This window comes from Pleurodeles waltl, chromosome 3_1 (assembly GCF_031143425.1).
Source record: "Pleurodeles waltl isolate 20211129_DDA chromosome 3_1, aPleWal1.hap1.20221129, whole genome shotgun sequence".
NCBI classification, from domain to species: domain Eukaryota; kingdom Metazoa; phylum Chordata; class Amphibia; order Caudata; family Salamandridae; genus Pleurodeles; species Pleurodeles waltl.
Genome location: NC_090440.1, coordinates 799757283 through 799781981, shown reverse-complemented (window position 1 = coordinate 799781981; position 24699 = coordinate 799757283). Strand labels below are relative to the sequence as shown.

The 24699-nt window shown below is 45.2% G+C and overlaps 1 protein-coding gene across 3 annotated transcripts in view; it reads right to left on the bottom strand.

The window, feature by feature from the left end:
- The window catches only part of STK33 (serine/threonine kinase 33), a 788409-nt gene that overhangs the window by 214233 nt on the left and 549477 nt on the right, over nt 1-24699 (bottom strand). For all 3 annotated transcript variants that reach the window (XM_069223669.1, XM_069223668.1, XM_069223670.1), the window contains one exon: nt 107-192. In XM_069223669.1, coding sequence (XP_069079770.1) covers nt 107-192 — 86 coding nt within the window. The remainder of the gene's footprint in view (nt 1-106; nt 193-24699) is intronic.

The following is a 24699-nucleotide window of genomic DNA, read 5'->3' as shown; positions in this document are numbered from 1 at the left end:
TGTTATACTTATCCTGTGTTTTCAGGGAAGCAATGCACTGCAGTTACTAGTTTAGACATTATTTAATAGATTAAGATATAGTACATAAGCAATTAAAATACTCTACCGTTATCCAGGGATTGTCAAGTAGCTCATTAGCTGTGATACGATAGGCCGGATCCACTTTCATCAGAAGCTTCAAAGTATCCTTAGCTATACAAAGAATAGGTAAAAAAGCATTCAATAAATGCTACTGTGGAGGAGGCAATATTCTGTTACATTTGGTGCCCTTTGCAAGTTAAAAAATATGAACCTTATGGTAACTATGTGCTACAAAGATATACATTTATCATATAATGCAGCTTATCATCATTACTTTTAGTGAGATGGTGGTATGAGCACTATGTAAGAAGTACAATACATAAAAATAAATTCATCAAATCATAACTTTAAATCCAGCGCACATTTAGATTTTTTATTCTGTAAAATACCACTATCGTCTAACAAAAGTCTCGATTCTGAGGTATGAATCACCCACAAACTAATGTTTTCATTGTCCTTGTACAGATTTGTGTCAAAATCATTCAATCTGTCATCACTATAGCCTTCTAGCCCGCTGTAGCCAGTTATACTGGCCATTAGAACTCAGAACACTCAATTGTCTTCAATGGAGCTCCCAAAAATCCAAATTTCTAATTCTAAATAAGGATGATGTATTAACCTTCCAGCCATTGCAAAATAAAGATTTACCCTGTACCTGCTCGGAGCTAAAAACAAATATGTTATAGAAAGACAGAACATAGCTCGAGCTAAAACTTGAAGGGGAGCAAATCTACAATCAAACATGCGTATAGGTAATACTCCAAACAAACCCAGATAAGCAGTAATAACTGAACGTCTATAACTGTCGAATACAAGGTGACAGGAATTACTGAAAACGGTAACTGATTTATAACGTTGCCTCAAACAAACAACGAAAAATGATCAAGGGCAAAGTTTAAAACTAATGTACCAGTAAAATAGGAATTAGATTAACTCTGAGAAATAAGGTTTTGGAGAAGAGTCTCAAAACATGCTCCCATTGTACATATGTCGAAGGTGTCTTGCTTCAACTTTACTTCACTTGAAGGAGACGTGAAGAGCAATTTACATCATGTCCACGCCTCGTTGTTAAAACTCTGCCTGCCAAAAGAAGACCCAGACCTAGCCCCACTAGCAAACTTTTCTTTATATGCATACACACACACATATATATATATATATATATATATATATATATATATATATATATATATATATATATATATATATATAGATAGATATACACACTACCTACGTAATAAACAAATACCCCCAGCAGATGTGGTGGCAACATTCTTCCAGCTAGCGTCATCATATTAAAGGACAGAGCAAGCTTTATACCAAGCTCAAATATTTAACATGTAGGTAAGCACAAAAAGGTGCAAAAGTCGGCGAAGGCTGAGCCCTTGCTTAGCACTTTGGAAGAAAAACATGGGGCATGAAGCAAAGGGGTGCTGCAACGTGAGCTGGTGCAGTGGATTTGACTAGAGCATCAGCGATGTGCGACCAGATGTAGATGGGTTGTAGAGTAGACGTTATGCAATCTGCAACACTTTAAGTCTGGCACTAGGATCACCACTGGTGGCCGCATTTCACTTTGTGGGATGCACGGCTTGTGAGGTTGTGACAGCCATGCGAGCTAGACAGAAGATGCAGCAACAGGCCAACACGATCCCAATGAGTCTGAAAGTTCCAGATGTACTGGCAAGGTTAAGACCACCATGGAAGAGAGCCCATAACAAGTAAAGTGTGTGAATTTGTATTCCACAGTTCAAGCACCACTTCAAGAGTCGACACACAGGGGCAACATTACACTCACGCTAGGACAATCTCGAATACTGCCCCTAGCCACAGAAGAACAGAGCTACGGAAGCCAATAAAATCTAATTTGATATTTTTTTTACATCTCAAGAAGCTATGGTTGGGACTCAGGAGATCCAATTTAAGGTCACTGTTCCCACAACTTTGGAGATGCAATGGCTATAACAACACTAATACTCTAATAACTCCACTTCAAAACCGGACCAATGCTTCACACAGCTCCCAAAGCACCACTTTTACTGCTAAGTGAAAAATTGAAGTCATTTATAACATAAATCTCATGCCAACAAGCTGTTAGGATCGTCCTATACTCCTATCAGGCGGCGCAATGTGAAGGCTTTCTGTCATAATACACACTAATTTGAAACCTGTGACACATTCCAATGTTCCTGTACATTGTATACAGGTGTATCATTAAACCTCCATTTTAGCAGCATGAGCAGAGGGTGGGTGCCACTAAACAGTTAAGTCCAATGCAAAACATTAAAGTGATTGCTTATGGCTCCTTTCATTCTGATCGTAGACTCCAGCCTGCATGATGCTAATAAATACGACCTTTTCCAGTCAAAGGAAGGGGGATGGACAGGATGTAAGAGAAGTGGCAGGAAGGATGGACAGAGGGATGGATGAATGCCAAGATGGATGGAGAGGAGGATGGAAGATGGCATGAGAGTATGGATGTAGAAAAGAATTTCTGGAGCGTAGGATGGAAAGTTGGAGCAAGAGAAGTTTGAAGGATAGATGGATGAAACGTAGTAAGTGTGTGAGCTAGAAGGAGGGATTTAAAACTGACTTCCACATCTAGAATTCCTATTTCAACTACCATTATTGGGAGCACATGCTTTCCACTCTAGTTGCCTACAATGGAGAATCTTTGAATACCTGAGAAGAATCCTATTTCCAGCTGTTGCTTTTTGCAGTGTCCTGCTTTTTTAGGCTGCTTTCTGCGGCATTATGCTTTATCGGTCTCTTGCCTTGCTTCACAGTTTTACCTTGTTTCTGCTTTTCCTTTATTCCCTGATAATCGAAATTTCTGTTTTTGCTATAGGGGCTCTGATCACATATTTACTGAGCTTGCAGTAGTTCTGGGTTTCTTACTTGAGTCAGTTACCTGGTTAACCGTATTCTGAATCCCTGTATTAATTCCATGTGCCAAAAAGGGAACCAGTTGTTCCAGTGCCTGTTAGGTACATTCCTTGAGTCCCCTGTTCCAGCACTATGCATTCCAGTGGCTGCTGGATACAGCCTGATCTCGAATGCAGTATCCTGTTCTTGATTTCTGAAGCCCTGCTCATAACTCATTGTCTTTATTTTTCTCCCTGACTCATTAAATCTCTAATGATCTGTAAGGAAATGCCTCCTTGGCATGGTTACCCCCTGACTTTTTGCCTTTGCTGATGCTAAGTTATGATTTGAAAGTGTGCTGGGGTCCTGCTAACCAGGCCCCAGCACCAGTGTTCTTTCCCTAAACTGTACCTTTGTCTCCACAACTGGCACAACCCTGGCACTCAGGTAAGTCCCTTGTAACTGGTACCCCTGGTACAAAGGGCCCTGATGCCAGGGAAGGTCTATAAGGGCTGCAGCATGTCTTATGCCACCCAGAGACCCCTCACTCAGCACATGCACACTGCCTCACAGCTTGTGTGTGCTGGTGGGGAGAAAATGACTAAGTCGACATGGCACTCCCCTCAGAGTGCCATGCCAACCTCACAGTGCCTGTGGCATAGGTAAGTCACCCCTCTAGCAGGCCTTACAGCCCTAAGGCAGGGTGCACTATACCACAGGTGAGGGCATAGGTGCATGAGCACTATGCCCCTACAGTGTCTAAGCAAAACCTTAGACATTGCAAGTGCAGGGTAGCCATAAGAGTATATGGTCTGGGAGTCTGTCAAACACGAACTCCACAGCACCATAATGGCTACACTGAAAACTGGGAAGTTTGGTATCAAACTTCTCAGCACAATAAATGCACACTTATGCCAGTGTGCAATTTATTGTAACATACACCCAGAGGGCATCTTAGAGATGCCCCCTGAAAACATACCCGACTTCCAGTGTATGCTGACTAAGTTCTGCCAGCCTGCCACACACCAGACATGTTGCTGTAAGGCTCACCCCCTTTATTACAGCGCCACAGGGCATCCCAGCTAGTGGAGATGCCCGCCCCTCCGGCCACTGCCCCCACTTTTGGCGGCAAGGCTGGAGGAGATAATTAGAAAAACAAGGAGGAGTCACCCACCAGTCAGGACAGCCCCTAAGGTGTCCTGAGCTGAGGTGACTCTTACTTTTAGAAATCCTCCATCTTGTGGATGGAGGATTCCCCCAAAAGGATTAGGGATGTGCACCCCTCCCCTCAGGGAGGAGGCACAAAGAGGGTGTAGCCACCCTCAAGGACAGTAGCCATTGGCTACTGCCCTCCCAGACCTAAACACACCCCTAAATTCAGTATTTAGCCCCACCCCCCCAGAACCTAGGAAACTAGATTCCTGCAACCTTACCAAGAAGAAGGACTGCTGACCTGAAGCCCTGCAGTGAAGAGGGAGACGACAACTGCTTTGGCCCCAGCCCTACCCGCCTGTCTCCCAACTTTGGAGAAAACTGCAACAGCGACGCATCCAACAGGGACCAGCGACCTCTGAAGCCTCAGAGGACTGCCCTGCAATCAAGGACCAAGAAACTCCTGTGAACAGCGGCCCTGTTCAACAATCTGCAACTTTCTTGCAACAAAGAAACAACTCTAAGGACTTCACGTTTCCCGCCGGAAGCGTGAGACTTTCCACTCTGCACCTGACGCCCCCGGCTCGACCTGCGGAAACCAACACTACAGGGAGGACTCCCCGGCGACTGCGAGCCCGTGAGTAGCCAGAGACGACCCCCCTGAGCCCCACAGTGACGCCTGCAGAGGAAATCCAGAGGCTCCCCCTGACCGCGACTGCCTGTAACAAGGGACCCCACGCCTGGACCTGAAGGAACTGAACTTCAGTGCAGGAGCGACCCCCAGGCGACCCTCTGCCTAGCCCAGGTGGTGGCTACCCTGAGGAACCCACCTGTGCCTGCCTGCATTGTTGAAGAGACCCCCGGGTCTCCCCATTGCTTTCTATACAAAACCAGACGCCTGTTTGCACTCTGCACCCAGCCACCCCTGTGCCGCTGAGGGTGTACTTTCTGTGCCTAGTTGTGTCCCCTCCGGTGCCCTACAAAACCCCTCTAGACCTCTGCACCTGACCGGCCCTGAGCTGCTGGTGTGGTAACTTTGGGGTTGCCTTGAACCCCCAACGGTGGGCTACCTTGGACCCAACCTTGAACCCTCTAAGTGTTTTACTTACCTGTGAACTTAACCTCTACTTACTTCCCCCAGGAAATGTTGATTTTTGCAGTGTCCACTTTTAAAATAGCTTATTGCCAATTTTGCCAAAACTCTACATGCTATTGTGATGATTCAAAGTTCCTAAAGTACCTAAGTGAAATACCTTTCATTTGAAGTATTACTTGTAAATCTTGAACCTGTGGTTCCTAACAAACTAAGAAAATATATTTTTCTATATAAAAACCCATTGGCCTGGAGTAAGTCTTTGAGTGTGTGTTCCTCATTTATTGCCTGTGTGTGTACAACAAATGCTTAACACTACCCTCTGATAAGCCTACTGCTCGATCACACTACCACAAAATAGAGCATTCGAATTATCTCTTTTTGCCACTATTTTACCTCTAAGGGGAACCCTTGGACTCTGTGCACACTATTTCTTACTTTGAAATAGTATATACAGAGCCAACTTCCTACATGATCCCTGAGCCATTTTTAATGTAGTATAGTCTCTGTCTCCTGTTCTTTCGTAATGTCAGTTTTCCTACTCTTCATCTTTGTCTATCCTGTATTCTGGTTATTCTTTCCACTCTGGGCTTCAGTTCCACTGATAATTCATTCCAAATTTGATACACTGTCTATTCCAGTCGGTTGTATGCCAGAACAACGCATGCCTTTAACTCCGCATTTTTTACAATTGCATCTTAAACATGCATTCCTTTACTAAGCATATCTTTTCAACGACATGCCTTAGGGAAAGCGCTAGACTTTGGAACAGTATAATTTACTATTCCAACTCCAGTCTGTGCTACAGTAGGGGAAGCATTGTATTTTAACGTCCAACGCTGCTTTCCCTAAGGCACGTCACTGTAGTGAAATACGTGTTAAAGGAAAGCGTGGTAAAGTCACATTTGTTGTAAAAGCTGTGCTCTAACTGCATCCTGTGGTTCATCCGTCATACTAAAGGATGTTTTCCATTGCAGTCCGGTATTTAGGGTCTGACCTCTGCATGGACTCTGTTCCTATCAGAAAGGGGAGAATACCTCAGTTGTTGCACCCAGTTCCTATGGAGTAATCTCCTCTCAGAATGCTGATGTAAGTCTCTGTTCCCCTTCCACAGGGTACAACAACCTCTACAATAGCAGGTCCAAGTTCTGACTTTGTTATATGAACTTTGTGAACACACATCTGCTGGTCTCAATCCAAATGGCTTTTCCTCAGCTTCTAAAAGACCCCTTGTCATATATTAGTACATCCCTTACTTCAGTCAAACCTTGTTATCCTGTCTCTCTCCTAGAGGCTGTTTACTGCCACTTCCTGTTCTATGTAGTTCTGTGACTACAGTTTACTCTTGTGAGCAGACTCATATTTATCTTGGCCTATCATCTTACTAGATATTTTTGTTGGAATCAACAGTCACAGTCTTCGTACACACACACACTCACTTTAAGTTTTCATTCTGAAACCCCTACACTCTACAGAGCATAGAGACAGCAAAGGGTTCCCACCCTACACTTTGCCGCTGGAAGAACCACAGCACCCTGGCTTCAAGGGCTCAGCACGCATCAACATCTCTGAAAAGGTAGTTTAGGATCCCATCACCTCCCCAGTAGTCCTCTCCCACACTGAGGTCCATGGTTTATGTAAGGCACCTTCGTCACCTCAGACAAAACCCTCCGTCCTTCAGTCTGTAACTCCGACTATTTTGCCCTTGATAAGGAGGGTTTGCTCGTGGCAGCCACTGAGGAGGCCCACCCCAAAGTGTTGACTTGGAACATCATTTGGATGATTTCACTCATCCAGACTTGGACTTAGAATTATATAAACGATTTGGCCCGCAACATGGGTTAACACTCTTGTATCTTTTCCCCTAATGCCGCCTTTAGCAGTACCCCCTCTAACCATCCTTCATTATGTTCACATCTCTCAATAACTCCTGATTTGAGTATAAATAGCAGTTTTCCAATCAACCCTCACAATCACTTTCTCCTCTCTTAGCTTACAGAGACTTCTGCCATTTATTTTAAATCTATTAATAACATTTGTTGGGGGATCTGACTGTCTCAGCTATACCACAGGAACTAATTGCTAACAAGGGAAGTAACCATGAACCGTTCACATTGCACAAAGGAGGAATTCTAGAACGGCCTTGTGGCGTAGAGAGCACGGTTGCCCATCTTGGAATTGACTTCTGCTCTCAGGCCGGTAAGTCTCAGGTTAAGGTACTACCCTTGAACTCACCTGCTATTAATTGCCCGTCAGACTCAATCAGATTTGTATTGAGTGACTTTTTTCCAGAAAAAAGACTCAATGGTGAATTCCAAAGCATAGTACAGGAAGTATTCCAGATTTTTTAAGCTCGCCCTAAACGCAAATACAGTGACTGGAGAAAATTGTTCTTCAATGCAAAAGTGTAAAAAGAAGAATCGTAAGAAGGCTAAAAAACTGTCTCAAAGAATTTCTAAAAAAGGTAAAAAAAGGTGCATTTCATTGAGGCACCCCTCGTCACAAGAACCACTATCTCTGGATGATCCAGTTAAATGTCACCATATTGTAATATCTGAATCTCAAGTACTGGATACTCCTCTCTGTTCCCCTCAAGGGCCAAGCATGGATGAACCAACTTCGAGACAAAACTCGCCTCCAATACAGTCAAGTTTGACGCCTTTGAATCCCCTGGCATAACCATTTGGGGCCCCTGCATAGCTCAAGCCCCGGCTGGACTGGTCGCCACTCATAAGAAGGAAAGAGAGACTAGGGGGGTCATTCTGCCGCCCACCAAAGTACCGCCGTCAGAATACCGCTGCGCGGTCAAAAGACCGCCGCGGTAATTCTGAGTTTCCCGCTGGGCGGGCGGGCGACCGCCAGAAGGCCGCCCGCCCGCCCAGCGGGAAACCCCCTTCCACGAGGATGCCGGCTCCGAATGGAGCCGGCGGAGTGGAAAGGGTGCGACCGGTGCAGTTACACCCGTCGTGATTTTCAGTGTCTGCTATGCAGACACTGAAAATCTTGGTGGGGCCCTGTTAGGGGGCCCCTGCAGTGCCCATGCCATTGGCATGGGCACTGCAGGGGCCCCACGACACCCGTTACCGCCAGCCAGGTTCTGGCGGTCAAAACTGCCAGAACCAGGCTGGCGGTAAGGGGGTCGGAATCAGGCAGCGCCACCATGGAGGATTCCTCAGGCCAGAGGAAAACCGGCGGGAAACCGCCGGTTTCCCTTTTCTGACTGCGGCTTTACCGCCGCGGTCAGAATTGGCCTGGATGCACCGCCAGCCTGTTGGCGGTGCATCTGCGGGCCCTGGCGGTCCATGACCACCAGGGTCGGAATGACCCCCTAAATTCTGTGGACACTTTGGTTTTATATTTTATGTTTCTGTTTGACACAGGCCTATATTTAAATAGATCCCTACCTTTAAAGTTTTTTTCGGCGATAGAGTCGCTTAGTCTAATTGAAAGCAATGACATACACCTGGTGTCTATGGAGGACTCTGGTTTTGGGCCCAAAACAAGAGTGTCTTTTTACTCAAAACCGATAGTCAATTTAAAAAAAAAAAAATCTGAGCGGTTGCAATGTAAACTTATTGATGTTGTTCCAATTTTGAGGGCGGTGGGGAGCTTGCTGGTAAGTTCACAGTGTTCCCATGATGGGTCCATTCCCCCAACTCAACATCTACCCTCTTAGCCATCATGGTTAAATTATCTTGCTAGGGAAACACAGGAGTCAAATGTCACTTTGGGACCCTCCAAAGCTTTTACCCCAAGAATTAAGTGCCAACACCTATTCCTGGAATTGGTTACCCGTCGCCTTAAGCAGCTGTTCCACAACGTCTCACCCATCAGTACCATCACATTAGCAATGAGCTCACCCTTGTATCCTGGAATGTTGCTAGCATAAAAAATAAGAGGGGAAAAAATTGAGTTCTTGAATTCTTTAAATGCAGACGTAATCTGCCTACTTGTTTTATAGGGGAGCTCATATGCGAAAGATATTATTCACTTTGCTGTAATGCTACCCCCTCAAAGAGAGGCTGCGCTAAGGGTGGGGTAGCTTGTTTGTTGTCCAATCGGCTTACATGGCATAACAAAAGTCTTAGAGATCACAACAATCTGTTCCTGGCAGTGATCTTATATGGCATTGCAGAGGGATCTGATGGAGCTCCCTTGGTGTTGATAAACTCCTGAATCTCCCCTGGTGCCTCCCATGATAGCCTCCTAGCTAAGATATTTATTTTTATTAATTTCTTTATGAATGATCTTTGCGACAGGGAGCCTGCAACTCGAATTGTCATGGTTGGGGATTTAAACAGCAAAATCTCTAATCCTACCCTCTTACAGTTCTGGGATGTAGTAAAAGAGGAAGCTTTTGGAATTCCCACTTGTACCTTTCCCCATAAAATAAGAACTGATAAGCGTGGGAAGCTTCTCCTAGAGCACTTAAAGGCGAGCAACTGTATCAACGCAAATGGTAGACTCCCCTCCGGTTCGCAAGCCCATTATACGCACAAATCCCAGCAGGGCACAGCTATTCTGGATTATGTGGCAACCAGCTATCAGACATTCATCTTGGTACATGACATAAAAGTGATAGAGGCAGAACCCAGTGATTATAATACTCTAGAAGCATCTATTAACCTGAAAATTCCCCTCGCTGATACCTGGAGCCTAGATGGGTTTAAATCAAAGTTTAAACTTAAAAATGGTAGAATGCATCGGTCCAATGACGGGATTAAGAGGCTGGAAGGTATATTAGAGTCTGTTGCTGACAACCTCGAAAACTGGGCAGGTAATGTTTTGGAGAAGTTCTGCAACAGTGACCTTTGATCACCCGCCAGAAGGTCCAGAATAAGCAGTTTAGAAAACCCAGCCCCCTCATTTCCCTGAACAGAGAATTCAATACCCTTACCCACAAGCAATACAGAGAATATACTTTTGAAAGGCATATCCAGCTGAGCTGATTAAAAAGAAGGAGACTTTTAAGAGCACATCTAAAAAAAGATGCAATTGACAAATTTTGTATTAATGTAAGGTAAGCAGCTTTTAACTGCCATCCAAGGTGTTTCTGGTCATTGGTAGCAGATGGGTGTGGTTCAAGAACTAGATCTCTTCCATTGGCCATCAACGAAACAAGTTGGTCCACTTTCATATCTGGTCTCTATGCATCTAATGGGATTGCTGTGGAGCTCCCGCCAGCTGGTGATGACCCCTCTTATACTCACCCCTCTATGAATGAAATTGAAGATGTTTTTAAAAACATGCGTAGTTCGGTAGCTATGGGTCCCGACTGAATCCCTGTATTCGTAATAAAACAGGACATTCTTACCTGGAGTAAAATCCTGTGCCAGGTCTTCTGCTTTGCTATGAAACCAGAAAAATTCCCCCGAGCTGGAAGGGAAGCATTATTGTCCCTCTACATAAGAAGGTGGACGTAATTGTCCAGGGAATTACCACCACATCGCTCTGCTGGATGCGATTGGCAAAATAGTTGCTAAATTCTTGCTTTCCCAAATTAGTGACTGGGCAGAATTGAACAAAATCATCCCCCTGGAGCAATCTGGCTTCAGAGAAAAGCATGGAACAATTAATAACATCTTGGCCCTTCAGGTAATTCATGAGAAATATGTCTCTTTGGGAAGGGGGGGGGGGGGGTAATCTACACAGCCTTCATCAATTTTTCTCTTCCTCTTCCCCACGTATCCGACAAAGAGTTGGTCGTCCAAGCGGAACTCTCTCTTTCTGTCTATGTAAAAGCTGAGAGCTCTTCTTGGGTCCAGTCGATGGAGCCTCTCCTCCTCCTTAGATGGATGTGGAGGAGGGTAGAATGTCAAGAGAGTGATGGACTGTCCCAAATGAAATGGAGTCACTACCTTGGGGAGGAAAGCCGCCCTGGTCCTCAGTACCACTTTGTCCTTATGAAAGGTTGTAAAAGGTGGGTGAACAGAAAGAGCTTGAAGCTCACTCACACGCCTAGCAGACGTGATGGCCGTAAGAAACACAGGGGGTTATTACAACTTTGGAGGAGGTGTTAATCCGTCCCAAAAGTGACGGTAAAGTGACGGATATACCACCAGCCGTATTACGAGTTCCATAGGATATAATGGACTCGTAATACGGCTGGTGGTATATCCAAAAACCTTAAAGGGCAAGAATTAAGTGGCTCAAAAGGAGAACCCATCAAAAAGGTTAATACCAGATTTAGATCCCACTGGGGCATGAAAAACAGAGTGGGAGGAAACCTATTGGTAAGCCCCTTCAAAAACCTCAACACTAAAGGGGATTTGAACAAAGAGGGCTGATCAGGAAGACATAAGAAGGCCGAAAGGGCCAAAAGATAGCCTTTGACCGTGGCCACAGCACAATCTCGGCTGTGCCAACGACAAAGCAAACATCAATATGTCCGACATATCAGCACTTAAGGGATTAATTTGTCTCTCTCCACACCATTTAACGAATTTAGCCCATCTGCTCGCATAGATAGATTTGGTGGAGTGTCGCCAGGCCGATAAAATAACATCCACACACCCGATAGGAGAGAAAAAGAACTCTGGTTGCCCCGTTCAATCTCCAGGCATGAAGGTCCAGGCTCTGGAAGTGGGGGTGTAGAACCCACCCCTGCAACTGCGAGAGGAGGTCTGCCCTGAAAGGAAGACGGAGCGGTGGGCACAGTGAGAGTTGGAGTAGGTCTGTGTACCACACGCTTCTTGGCCAATCCAGAGCTATTAGTATGACTTGGGCCCGGTCTTGGCAAATCTTCCTCAGAACTCAAGGAATCAAGGGTATGGGGGGGGGAAACGTGTAAAGCAACTGGCCGTTCCAGGACATCTGAAACGCGCCCCCCAAAGCTTCCTGCATCAGATACTGAAGGCTGCAGAACGATGGGCAGTGCACATTCTCCCGAGTGGCAAAAAGGTCTACCTAGGGAAAGCCCATATCCGAAAGATGTAAAGAACCAGATCTGGATGAAGACGCCACTCGTGATCGGCTGAGAGGAGCCGACTGAGACTGTCCGCACGCACGTTTTGAACTCCGGCCAGATGATTTGCTATCACGCAAACCCGATGGTCCTGCGCCCAGGACCAGAGCCACAGAACCTCTCTGCAAAGAAGATACGACCCTACTCCTCCCTGCTTGTTGATGTACCACATCGTGGTCGTGTCGTCCGTCAGGACTTGAACTGACTGACCGCGAAGGGAAGGGAGGAAGGCCTTGAGAGCCAAACGTATTGCCTGCAATTCCAGCAGATTGATATGAAACATCTGCTCCGCTGGAGACCAACGACCTTTGATCTCCAGGTCCCCCAGAAGAGCTTCCCAACCCAAAATGGAGGCATCCGTTATTACTGTGGTCACTGGAGGCAGCAAAGAGAACGGCTTTCCTTGAGACAGGTTGCCGACCGCACCCCACCACTGAAGATCCACTGCAGTGTCTCTGGATATCCTTATCGACTCCTCAAGATCACCTCTGTGCTGAAACCACTGCCTGCGGAGACACCACTGAAGAGCCCTCATGTGCCAGCGTGCATGAGTGACCAACAGAATGCAAGAAGCGAACAAACCGAGCAAACGAAGGACCTTGAGGACTGGAATAACTGCTCCTTCTTGGAACATTGGAATCAACGCCTGAATGTCCTGAATCCGCTGTGGCAGAGGAAAGGCCCGATTCGATGTAGTGTCCAGTACTGCCCCTATGAACAGGAGGCGTTGAGAGGGCTCCAGGTGAGACTTGGGCACATTTATCGAAAAGCCCAGACTGAACAACAACTGGGTTGTCATCTGCAGATGATGCAGCACAAGCTCCGGAGACTCTGCTTTGATCAACCAATCGTCCAGTTAAGGGAATACTACTATTCCCTTACTCCTGAGGTCCGCTGCAACAACCGCCATCACCTTCGTGAAGACCCGAGGTGTGGAAGCAAGACCAAAAGGAAGGACCGCAAACTGGTAGTGCTGCGACCCAACCACAAAACGGAGATACTTCCTGTGTGACTTGAGAATGGACATATGGAAATAAGCATCCTGCAAGTCGACAGACACCATCCAATCTTCCTTGTTCAACACCATAAGCACCAGTGCTAGAGTCAGCATTTTGAATTTCTCCTGTTTGAGGAACCAATTCAAAATCCTCAGGTCCAGGATAGGCCTCAAGCGACCATCCTTTTTGGGGATAAGAAAATACCTTGAATAACATCCCTGACCCCTCTCTTGCTCGGGAACCAACTTCTCTGCACCTTTTGACAATAGGGAATGAACCTCCTGTTCTAACAACAGGAGATGATCTTCTGAACAAAGGGAAGGACGGGGAGGGAAGGAAGGAGGAATCTCCCGAAAGGGAAGGGCATAGCCTTTCCTTACCACACTGATGACCCAGGAATCGGATGGTATCGACTCCCACCTGGGAAGAAAAAGAGACAACCTTCCCCCTACCGGAGACACATGGGACGCAATGGTTAGAGGACTAGGGTTGCTTCCCCTGTTGCATCCCCCCTGTGGAAGAGGAAGAGGAAGGGTGCTGCTGTTGGGTGGCCCCTCTAGTGCAGACTCTACCCCGCCCCCTAAATGATCTATTAGGGAGGCTTGAAGGCTGTTGGCCTGCTTTCTGCGATCTCCCACGAAAGGAAGCCCCTCGTCCAAATACCTGCAGTCGTCTAAAGGACCTAAAAGGGGTCGAAACAGCCTGCAGGCCCAAGGATTTTGCTGTTGCCCTACACTCCTTAAAGCACTCCAACGCAGAGTCAGCTTTACTGCCAAATAATTTAGCACCATCAAAGGGCAAGTCTAAGAGCGTGGCTTGAACATCCGATGAGAACCCAGATGTGCGCAACCAAGCATGACGCCTGTTGGCGATGGAGGTTCCCATGGCTCTAGCAACAGAGTCTGTGGTGTCAAGTCCCGACTGTATGACCTGCTTCGCGGCTGACTGGGCATCGAAGAGGACTCCATGCAAGTCCGGCAACGCTGCTTTAGCTGCATCCATTATTGCATGAATGTATCTGCCCAGGATACACATAGCATTAGCTGACTTCAGTTCCATGCTGCAGGAGAAAAAAACCTTCTTGGCCGACTGCTCCATGCGTTTGGACTCCCTGTCAGATGGTACACCAGGGAAGGAGCCAGGAGCAGACCGTGACGAACAGGAGGCCTGCATGACCAGACTCTCAGGAGATGGATGTTTTGAAAGAAATTCAGGGTCTCGAGGTGCCGACCTATACCGCCTGGCCACCGACCTGCTCACTGCTGATGAAGAAACAGGCTTCTTCCAAACCTCTCCTATGGGATCCATAGGAGCTTCATTAAGTGGTAACAACGGATCTGCAGTAGCCGTGGCAGGATGAAGCACCTCAGTCAGGATATTGGTCTTAACCTGTGCCATTGGAAGTGGGAGTTCTAGGAAATCAGCAGCCTTCCTGATGACAGAATGGAATGAGGCTGCCTCCTCCGTGTATTCCCCTGGTGAGGCTAAATCCCACTCCGGGGAAGTATCCAGCCCACTGGCCGTGTCCAACCCCTGAAACTCACTTTGGGGCTCCTCAATCTCCCCTTCCTCAAGGAGCTGTCTTTGGACTCCCTCTCCTCCAACAACCTTTCTCCTGGACCGCAATTTCACCTCCAGCCCTCGCGTCGACAAAGAGTGTGCTGACGTCGGAGAGCGGCGCCGAAAGGCATCATCACAGGATCTCCGGACCCTTCCGACGCCGGGGATGGATCCATCGGCGCCGTGGATACTTGTCCACCCATCGACCCCATCCGGCTTCGGGACCCTTCCATCTCAATAGACACCGGCGTCGAAGGCCTTTCTCTCGAGATCTGCACCGGTGCCGGGCTAGTGTCTCCTGCCGGACAGAATGGCATGAACGGTGTCGGACTGTACCGAGCCGGAATGCCTAAGTTAAATGCCAAGGGGCCAGTGGGGCCAGCAGGCGCACCACCTCCCGGCGCCATGTTCTGAAATATAGTAAACATGGCATTAAGAAATGCCGCCGGATCCATCCCCAGAGCCGGGAAGGCAGGATACTCTTGAGGAGCCAAAGCTGGAGCCGGACTCGACTCCTGAGCATCCGGATGCGCCGGAGATGAATGAGGACTCTAAGGCTCCGGTGAAGATTGCGGAGTCAAAGGCTGAGGAGACACCGTCGGGCTGACCTCCCAGGACTTACGGCGCCGGGCAGATGGAGACCTCGACCGGCTTCCTCTGGAACAACGCCGGGAGTCGTGATGGCGCCACTTCTTATGACTCGACTTCCCAGACGAAGACCTATGGTGCCTCCTTTTGTCTTTCTTAGCTTTTGCTAAAAACAATTTAGCCTCACGTTCCTTCAGAGCTTTAGGGTTCATTTTTTGGCATGAACCACACTCCTGGACATCGTAGTCCGAGCTCAGGCACCATAGACAGTCGTTATGCGGGTAAGTAACAGACATTCGACCTCTGCATTCCCTGCAAGGCTTAAACCCTGACTTCTTCGGGCCGACATCTAAAAAAAAACACAAAGTATCCCTTTGAACAGCAAATGATACAGGTAGCTGGAAAAGTAACCATTATCGAAGGCACGGAAAAAAGGGAACTGACGTCAGCACGCCGGCGAGGACTTCTTATTGCCACAATGACGTCAGGCGGAGCCGCGTGGAGTCGGGCAATTGTGATGTCCACGCCGACGTGCAGAGCTGGAAAGAAGTTTCCGTTGAATGCTGCGCATGGGGAGAATTCATTAGGTGAGTAATCCACAGGTAGTTGTATTAATCAGAAATAATCATTCTGGATTGTACATCTAAAGGGCTAAATAATCGCCTTTGCACCTTATGACAATTCACAGAAGCCTATTTTAAAAAAATAAATTGCTCCAAAAGCAAAATTGTATACTTTGATGGAAAAAAAGGTTTAAATATGCTAATTTCTGCCAGTCAAGCCCATAAACTTGAAAGGGTAAACTTGTATATTTTCTTGGGTAAAACTGTTTGCGGGCACCTCAGCGACAGGGCGCACATAGAACATAACTAATGCAAGGCTCTTTCTCAAGCTAATGGCTTGAACGCCCTTTACGGGGCAGCCGGCAGGAGACATTTTAAACATCTCTTAGAGGTCTACCGAGAAAGATACCTCCCTCCTTACTTTATGGCCTAGAGCATGTTGGAATTTCTAAAGGTTTTTTTTAAGTTAAACTAGAGGGCTGCGTCTTGCGGAATCTAATATCTGCAAACTCTGCCCTCTCAGTGGCATCCCTAAGGCTTGCGATGGGCTTGCGAAGCATATTCGTGCAAGGATTGGCTTGGGTTGTACAATGGGTGGTCAGTTTGATGAAATGTGGTGATGATTCTCTTAGGTCATTGTTCAAAAAAGAAATTTTGGCTGGTAGCAGGAATTTCATACATGCCACAGATCTTTTGCAGTTAGATCCTTTGTCTATTTTCACACTCTTCCGCTACAGCTAAAATCCATTACTAGGCAAGCCACCTGGTTCGCAATCATTCGTCTGTATAGGAAAGCCTGTGCCCATAGGCAGGGTTTCCAATCATTTATTCTATTGAAGAAACTGCGGCCCTTTCTTAGCTGGAACCTGCCTCATGGGGTCAGACGATTCTGGCTCCTATTGCGCCAGGGGCTGCTCCCTCTTAATACACTACGAGCTAAATGTTATGGGTCTTCGGCTACTTGTACTTTTTGCCTAATTGGTGATCAAGTCCTGAATCATGTTGTTTTCATTTGTTGGGCCTTGCTGTTATTTAGTCGTAGGTGGTTACGCCCTGTCTTCAACTTTCCCTATGTACTGCATCAGAAGTATTGCAGGCTTTTTCTGCTCCCCGAAATGAAATGTTCTGCCATAAAAAGTTTACTTTTTAAAATGTTTTTTGAGTTTGTATTAATTTTAATTATTGCCTCACTTTGTAGAAATTGGGAATGTAAATTGCATTTGAAGGTTTTGGCTTTCTCTTTTATGTTCTTCTTTTATATGTTTGTATTATGTGGACCTCCATAGGAGCTCCGTATCATAAATAAAGAAACTTGAAAGCAAAAAGTCTTAAGATCATAAGGGGCCAGTCCAGTAAAAGTGTCAGTCTGACAAATCTCTGCAAGAATGATGCTACCCGTAAAACAAGTACACAAAAGGCAGACACATTTAGAAAGACTATTGCAATGCCTAGTGAGTATGAGTTTGAATCTTCTGGCCAGTAAGAAATGAAAGGCAACAAATCCACCTTGAAATATCAGCATACTGCACCTCTAAATCAAAAAGGGGGGCTGGGAGAGTGCTGGAAGGGACACACAGGATTTATTATCATGAATTGGCAAACCTATATTTAGAGTGTCCATAATATATGATCAGACATCACAGTTTTTGATGAATGCGTGGATAAAGGGTCTGTAAAAAAGACTAAGCAGAGATCTGGTTCTGATTCAAAGATCACTGCCATTACCAAGCCAGTAGAGCTGGAGTGTTTGGCACATGGATCCATGAAGCAGATTTTCAGGATATGCACACAATATACAGTAACATTCAATATCTAAACGGAACAGATTTACATACTCACTGGCTACCACGTAAAGCTGGCATAGATCTGGCTTAAACGATCAATGTTTTTTAGAGCATTAGAAACTCACAAAATTTTAAACTTATAGAATGTATAGAAAAAAGAGACTGCTTGCAACTTGGAATGCTTTGAGAACAATGCACATAGGAACAACATCTGGATCAATGGAATAGAGAGGCACCTAAAACAAACATTGACCTTACTGACCATATAATTAGATTCTTGAAGAAATGCAGTGATTTTAGATAGTCTGAGATAGACGGAGGAACAGTCATTCAGAGGATCCAGAGAGAAGCTATTTATCCATCTAAGAAAGATGCATCAAAATCCAATAAAATCCTTGTCAACTTTCTTAATTACTGAGTGCTGGAATTGATTCTCTTCCATCTACTGTGGATAAGTAATTGATTATATTACAATCAGTCATGAAACGAAAAAACATAAAAGGCAGTGACAGTTAAGGGGTTCCACAGATAAATTCAAGAGAACCAACCTGTTTATTTACAGAAAACAATGAAGCGAAAAGTAATAACAAAGACAGGCTCAATTTCCTATTTGCAGCAGCAAAATCCAAGAAATTAGGACTAACAAAAGACATAGGGGGTTATTCTAACTTTGGAGGAGTGTTAATCCGTCCCAAAAGTGACGGTAAAGTGACGGATATACCACCAGCCGTATTACGAGTTCCATAGGATATAATGGACTCGTAATACGGCTGGTGGTAAATCCGTCACTTTTCCGTCACTTTTGGGACGGATTAACACCTCCTCCAAAGTTAGAATAACCCCCATAGTATGGGTTGCACAAAAGATTCTTTTTCTATAACAAATGATATGCCCTTGTTAGATGCAAGTTGAAAGCAAGTAGACAAAAGCTGCCTCCGTCACCACCTTCATTATGAATTCAGTCCACTCAGGGGACTCAACCGACCCATGTCCTCACTACATCTTCAACCTAGACGATGCCTGAGTCAGCCACTCACTCACCACCTTGTCCCACACCTCAACTCATAGCCACCTTCCTCGAGGAATGGAAACACACAGACGTCAACGCCCTACTAAAGAAACCATCGGCAGACCCCACGAAACTTAACAACTACTGCTCCTGTTCCCGGCCAAAGCATTAGAAAAAGCCATGAACCAACAACTCTCCTAACATCTGGAATAGAACCTCCTGCTTAACTCCCCAATCCGGATTCTGCAGCACCCTCAGCACTGAGACTGCCCTCATTACAGCTGTAGACAACTTCTGAGCCCTATTCGACCAAGGAGAGACTGTGGCTCCTATACTCCTAGACCTCTTGGCAGCCTTCAATATGGTTTCCCACCACACACTCATCACATGGCTGTACAACATAGGCATCCAAGAAGAGGCTCTCAGATGGACTGCCCCTTTCCTCACCAGAAGAACGCAAAAGGCCTCCTTCCCCCCTTCAACTCCGAACCCAAGCAAGTCATCTGTGGAGTACACCAAGGGTCCTCGCTAGGCCCCACCCTCTTCAACACTATTAGGACATCTCTGGCCTGTATCGTCAAATCTCACCGACTCAACATCATATCCGACGACTCACAACTCATTCTCTCCCTCTTCGAAGACAACACCAAGACCAACTTCCACAATTACAAAACAGACATATCCAACTAGATTGAGGACAACCTCCTGAGCTCAACACAGGCAAAACAGAGGTAGTTATCTTCAGAAACAAAAGCTCCCCTTGGGGTGCATCCTGGTGGTTCTCAGAACTCGGACCTACTCATACCACCACTGACCATGATAGGAACATAGGCATCATTCTGGACAACAGGCTAACCATGACGACTCAAGCCAAGTCCCTCTCCTCCCCCTCCTGCTTCCTCATCTCTGTAAGACATTCAAATGGCTACCCCAAAGCTCAAGATGCACTATCACCCAGGTCCTCATCTCCAGCCAACTGGACTACGGCAAATCTCTCTCTGCAGGGATCGCAGCTCACCCTCTCCAATGACTACAGACCACACAACGCCACAGCCAGACGTGTCCTGACTCTCCCTAGACAAACCCACATCACCTCCTACCGCAGGAACTCCTCTGGCTCCCCATACGGAAAAGATGCTAATTCAAACTCCTCAGGAACGCTAAAAAGGCCCTACACAACTGTGGACCCACCTACTTAAACCACTGCCTGAATTTCCATCACCTCTGCTCTGCTTCCTTTTCTCCGGTCCTCACCCCTCATCCAACATAGCAGATGCAGAGGTCAAACCTTCTTCTCCCTAGCAGCGAAGTCGTGGAATGAGCTACCCTTTCATCTCCGGACCCCCGATCTCTTTCTGAGCTCATAAAGTCCCTGATGACCTGGCTATTTAGTTAATATACTGGACCCTGCCAGCTTCTGGATACCTCATGGGTGACAAAAAGCGCTCTACAAATCTATTTATTGATTGTAGTTACAGGGCATTAGATTAATTGTCCTTCTTTACATTTTGTCATAATTTATCACCTGCTCACGACTTTATATGCATATTCTAATAGATTTATATGTTGCCTTTCACGTCTCACTCCACTGAACAAAGGAAAGAATAGCTTCACAGGCAAGTGATAATAGAACATTGGGATAAGGGGGAATTTCTATAGGTGTGGACATCATACGTGTAGTGTTTGAAGCAAGGCTCGCAGCAGACAGAAACTGCCCAAATGTCACTGGATACTAAACATTCAGCAAATTAACTTCATCTGCAGATTGGGGCATCTTCAGATCAAAAACTTAAGGCCCATGTTAAAACAAAATCTTAGCCTGTGAAAACTGCTTTTGTCAAATGTATCAAAGGGCATTCTTTGAAGGGTACTGTTAGGCAAAAATGGGGAAACACAAAGTTTGGGGAGGAGCAATGTAAAGTGATATCCCACAACATTTACTGGAATTTGTACTTTTAAAAGATAAACCACTCCAGGATGGTATCTCCAGCATTGCAGTGGAAATTCAGTCTTAGAACATAACTTCTATTATTTGTGAGTGAATGAAACTCTAAATGGAGAAAGAGTTGACAGGCCAGACCTGGTTCATATTGACTAGGAATGGGAATGGAACTGCAGATCAATGAATGGACCAAAGGATTACAACTTGAAGGTCTGCTAATAAGAAGTCAGCCACCTTTGAGCATGCAATGGTAAGTTTAGGGTACATCCCCGGTATGTAATAGATATATGCCAAGGATCTGTTCACATCATGCTAAAGAGTTATTTCTTAAACACTATTTGAAAGGAAAGAAAGTAATGGGCCCTGGAACTGTGCCATGAACCAACCACGTAATGTGAGGGTGTTCAGCCTAGGATTAAAAAAAGAATGTGAAGAAAACATCTTTGTATGCACACATGTTTTGACACAATGTACAACTGTAAGGACTAAAGAAGGTTTCCTGATAAAAATGTCCTCTTGAAGTTAAATGTAAATAAAACACTAAAACCAACTCCATGGGTTATTTTATTCCTATTCACTCTCGAGGGGAACACAGAAGGTAGCCTTATTGGAACAGGTTTCAGTCTCAATGCATTGGGGGACGAGAACACACAAAGGGGGATATTAATAAGAATTTACAAGGTAAGAGGAGGGGGGGTTAAGAGGTTATTCAGGATTTACCTGGCACAAATTCTTCTTAGAGGGGCACCAGTATTCTGCCTCCGTCTACCGCCCCCTCACCCCGAAAAGGCTGTCCTCCCGCAATGCCCCCTAACCTGCTATATAGGCTGCCACTTTCTGATGGCACTAATGTGGTGCCAGGTAAGATTATAAAACTGTCTATCTCAATAGAAAACATACAGTTCAATATCCATATCTATCCTACATTGTTAGGCTAACATAACATGCATACCCCTCTCAAACACCTAAATGTTTTGATTACATTTCTTTTATTTGTACTCTTTTCAAACAGTAGTAGATTGTTTGCTTCAGCTGCTGCAGGTGTGCCAAGTGTATCAGGTCTTGCAACACAAACCAACTACACACAGGTAGGTTCTTATGCTACTCAAGCCACTACTACACTACAGTGGATTTCTTTAACATGGTTTGTTAAACTATATTTTACAACATGCGTTTAATGACATAACTGTAGTCAAATCTGACTTCAACATGTATACTGCTAAACCATTATATACACATGCACTTTATTTTTGCATTTTTAAGGCTCTTTGTTGTTTTTCCATTCACCACCTGCCACAGCATCTACATCTGCTACAAAAATGCACCAAAAGAAAGTCTGCCTCCACAGCTAACAAGAATGGTAGAGACTGGTATATTAAATGTCTGCTCTTTTGGATTTGAGACTGGCAAATCTCTTTATTTGTAACTGAAAGTGTAGATGTAAGTATATTGTCACACATCCCTATGTGCACCCTGTTTAATATGCAGTACAATTAATGATTAGGTTATATTGTGTCTCATAGAATTCATTGTAGACTTGGCATTGTAAGGGAAGCACTACAAGATATGTTGAAAAATATTTGTGGGTCTCAAAACCAAATGAAATCAAAATATCATAATATATGATTTACAATGTTTGACTACTTTGTAGATGCCTCTCTCTTGTCCGCTCCTATCATACAACAACCCTCAATGTTTACCTTACAAACATCAGCACCAATACATCAGTTGACATCCTGGCAGCAGCAATTAGGCCCTCTACCATCTGTCAGTCAGGTAAGTCAAGGAAACTTTGATTTTTACCTCTACGCCTCATTGTTATTCATTTTATTAACCTATATTTACGCTGTTTATTTTACATAAAAAGTTAAAAGCATTTTTATTAGTGTTGATTGTGTTCTTTCATGTATTTATTCTTAATATGTCAGCATCTGTAGTCAAGATCAGTTTCATGGTTTGTCAATTATCACTGAATATAATTTTTCTCTCTATTGCTGCTGGGTCAAGCGATACCTTGGCAACACAAACCACAGGGATCTTTGTACAGCAGCTGACATCACAGAGGTCATCTACAAACTGAATAGCCATGTCTTTTGCTAGTGAGTTGATTTTGTTGTGATATAATAATTCCATGCATGCATCAACTCTTAACATATCCTTTATGTTAATGTGGTACTAACTTTATTATATTTTTTAGAACAATGTCAGTTAACCTATTGTGTTGAACTTTAGGCACAAACCTGTAATTGATGTATTTCAATTGTTGACATCTTCTTATTGGTATTGAGCACATTGTGCAGGACGATGATGCAGGAACATCTACAAGTGGAGGCAAGTGGGCAATCTTAGAAGAAGAGAATCCAATCCTTCTCCAAGCAACTATCTCTGTGTCCAGTAATTCTCAAGAAGAAGATGAGGAGGAGCAGGAGATGGTTAGATGAGAAGGAAGAGGACATTGTTGCCCCTACACAGAACTTTTCCAAGAAGTTCACTTCATAGGTGGGCTGTGGAGCCACTACCTGCTTACTGCCTGATTTCGGCGCTGAGGTTTTCTCAGGGTAGCAGGGCGTGAGGCTTGTTTCTCGTAGGGGGTGTGAGGGAGATGCCGGTGGGCCACTGTGCTGCATACATAATCTTACCTTGCGGCCCCAGTTGCAACTGTGTAGTCGTCTTCCTTCTTGTTCCTCTCCTTGTGGGGGTTCTCTAGTGGGAGACAGTCTCTGAACTTCTATTTTGGAGTGACTTCTTTCTCCCAGAGCTCCTTGGTAAGGAACAGCGGTAAAGGTATGAAACCTGTTCCAAAATAACCGCTACCTAGTTTATTCTGATGAAATTATTGCCAACCCAAAATGGCAAGTCTGGTATTTCATATTTTTAAGGTATATAAGGAAGACAGTTCCACTATTAATTGTGTTGCAACACTCCGCGTTATCCAGTTGTAATGTTCATTGTTCCTGACTCTACTTTAGTTCCCAGTCTTAGTTAGTTTGCATCTTCCTGTTGTCTTATTTTCCAGCTACCGCTGCATTCCTGAAGGGATAGCCCTGTGCTCCTAAGAACAGCCTTCTCAACTATTATCTGGAGCCCTGCTGCCACTTTGCCATGTTTTTGCCCTCTGGCGTTTTCTTCCATTGGAGGCTCCTTCTGAGGTCACCTTGTGCTTAGGTGAGTCCTGGCGTTGTGGTTACTAGAAGGGGTCAACCATAAGACAGCTGAGACCTGGGACTTTCCGCTCCTGAAATCCTTGATCTGACGTAGGTCCTGTGATATGAGCAGCAGTCTTCCTCCAAAATCAACTCTAAGGATTGCTAGTCTGCAGTCTTTAGCTAAACCATCTATGCAAGACTCTGCTCCACACAGCCCTAACCTAATGGGTACCTCTGTACAATCTCCTACACACTCTTCCCATTAAAGGACTTCTTTGGCATTCTCTCACTCACCTGGTGAGTAATGGACAGCCCCCATTCATCATTCTACCCCACAACCATCCACATGGCACCCCTCTTCATGATAGTAAGCGTGGGAGCCATGTCAGGCGACTGTCCTTCCAGTGTGGTGCACTTGGCATGGCCTAATCCTATTCTCTGGGAGGATCCTTTTTTCCCAACAGTCTAATGCATGGAAGGGCTTTCATGCAATGGGGGGTATTCTCCATGGAATAGCTGTCTCCCTTAAAGGATTCTCCATGAGGTAGATGTCTCTCTCAGAGGATTCTCCTCATTGATGGACAGGCACACCTGTGCCTTAGATAATGTTGCAAAATGTTATCAAGAACAGGGCACCAGAAACATCTTTGAAGTTTGAGAAGCAACATGCCTTGACCACAAAGAGGATAGAGGCAATAAGCAAAACATGAAAATGTAACTCTTCACGGCCAACACATGCACAAGGTTCTAAGAAGGCACTTCAATCTTAGAGGGATACACCACCTGCCATCACAATCACAACCACTTGCACCAACTCCAACTCCTCAACCATCACCAACTCAACCACTCACAAGGCAGCACACTCTCACCCAATCTCATTGTCAGTACTACATAGGTGGAGTAGTAAGACAAACTCCAAAAATAATGTTTGTTTTGTTAAATATTCACTAATCT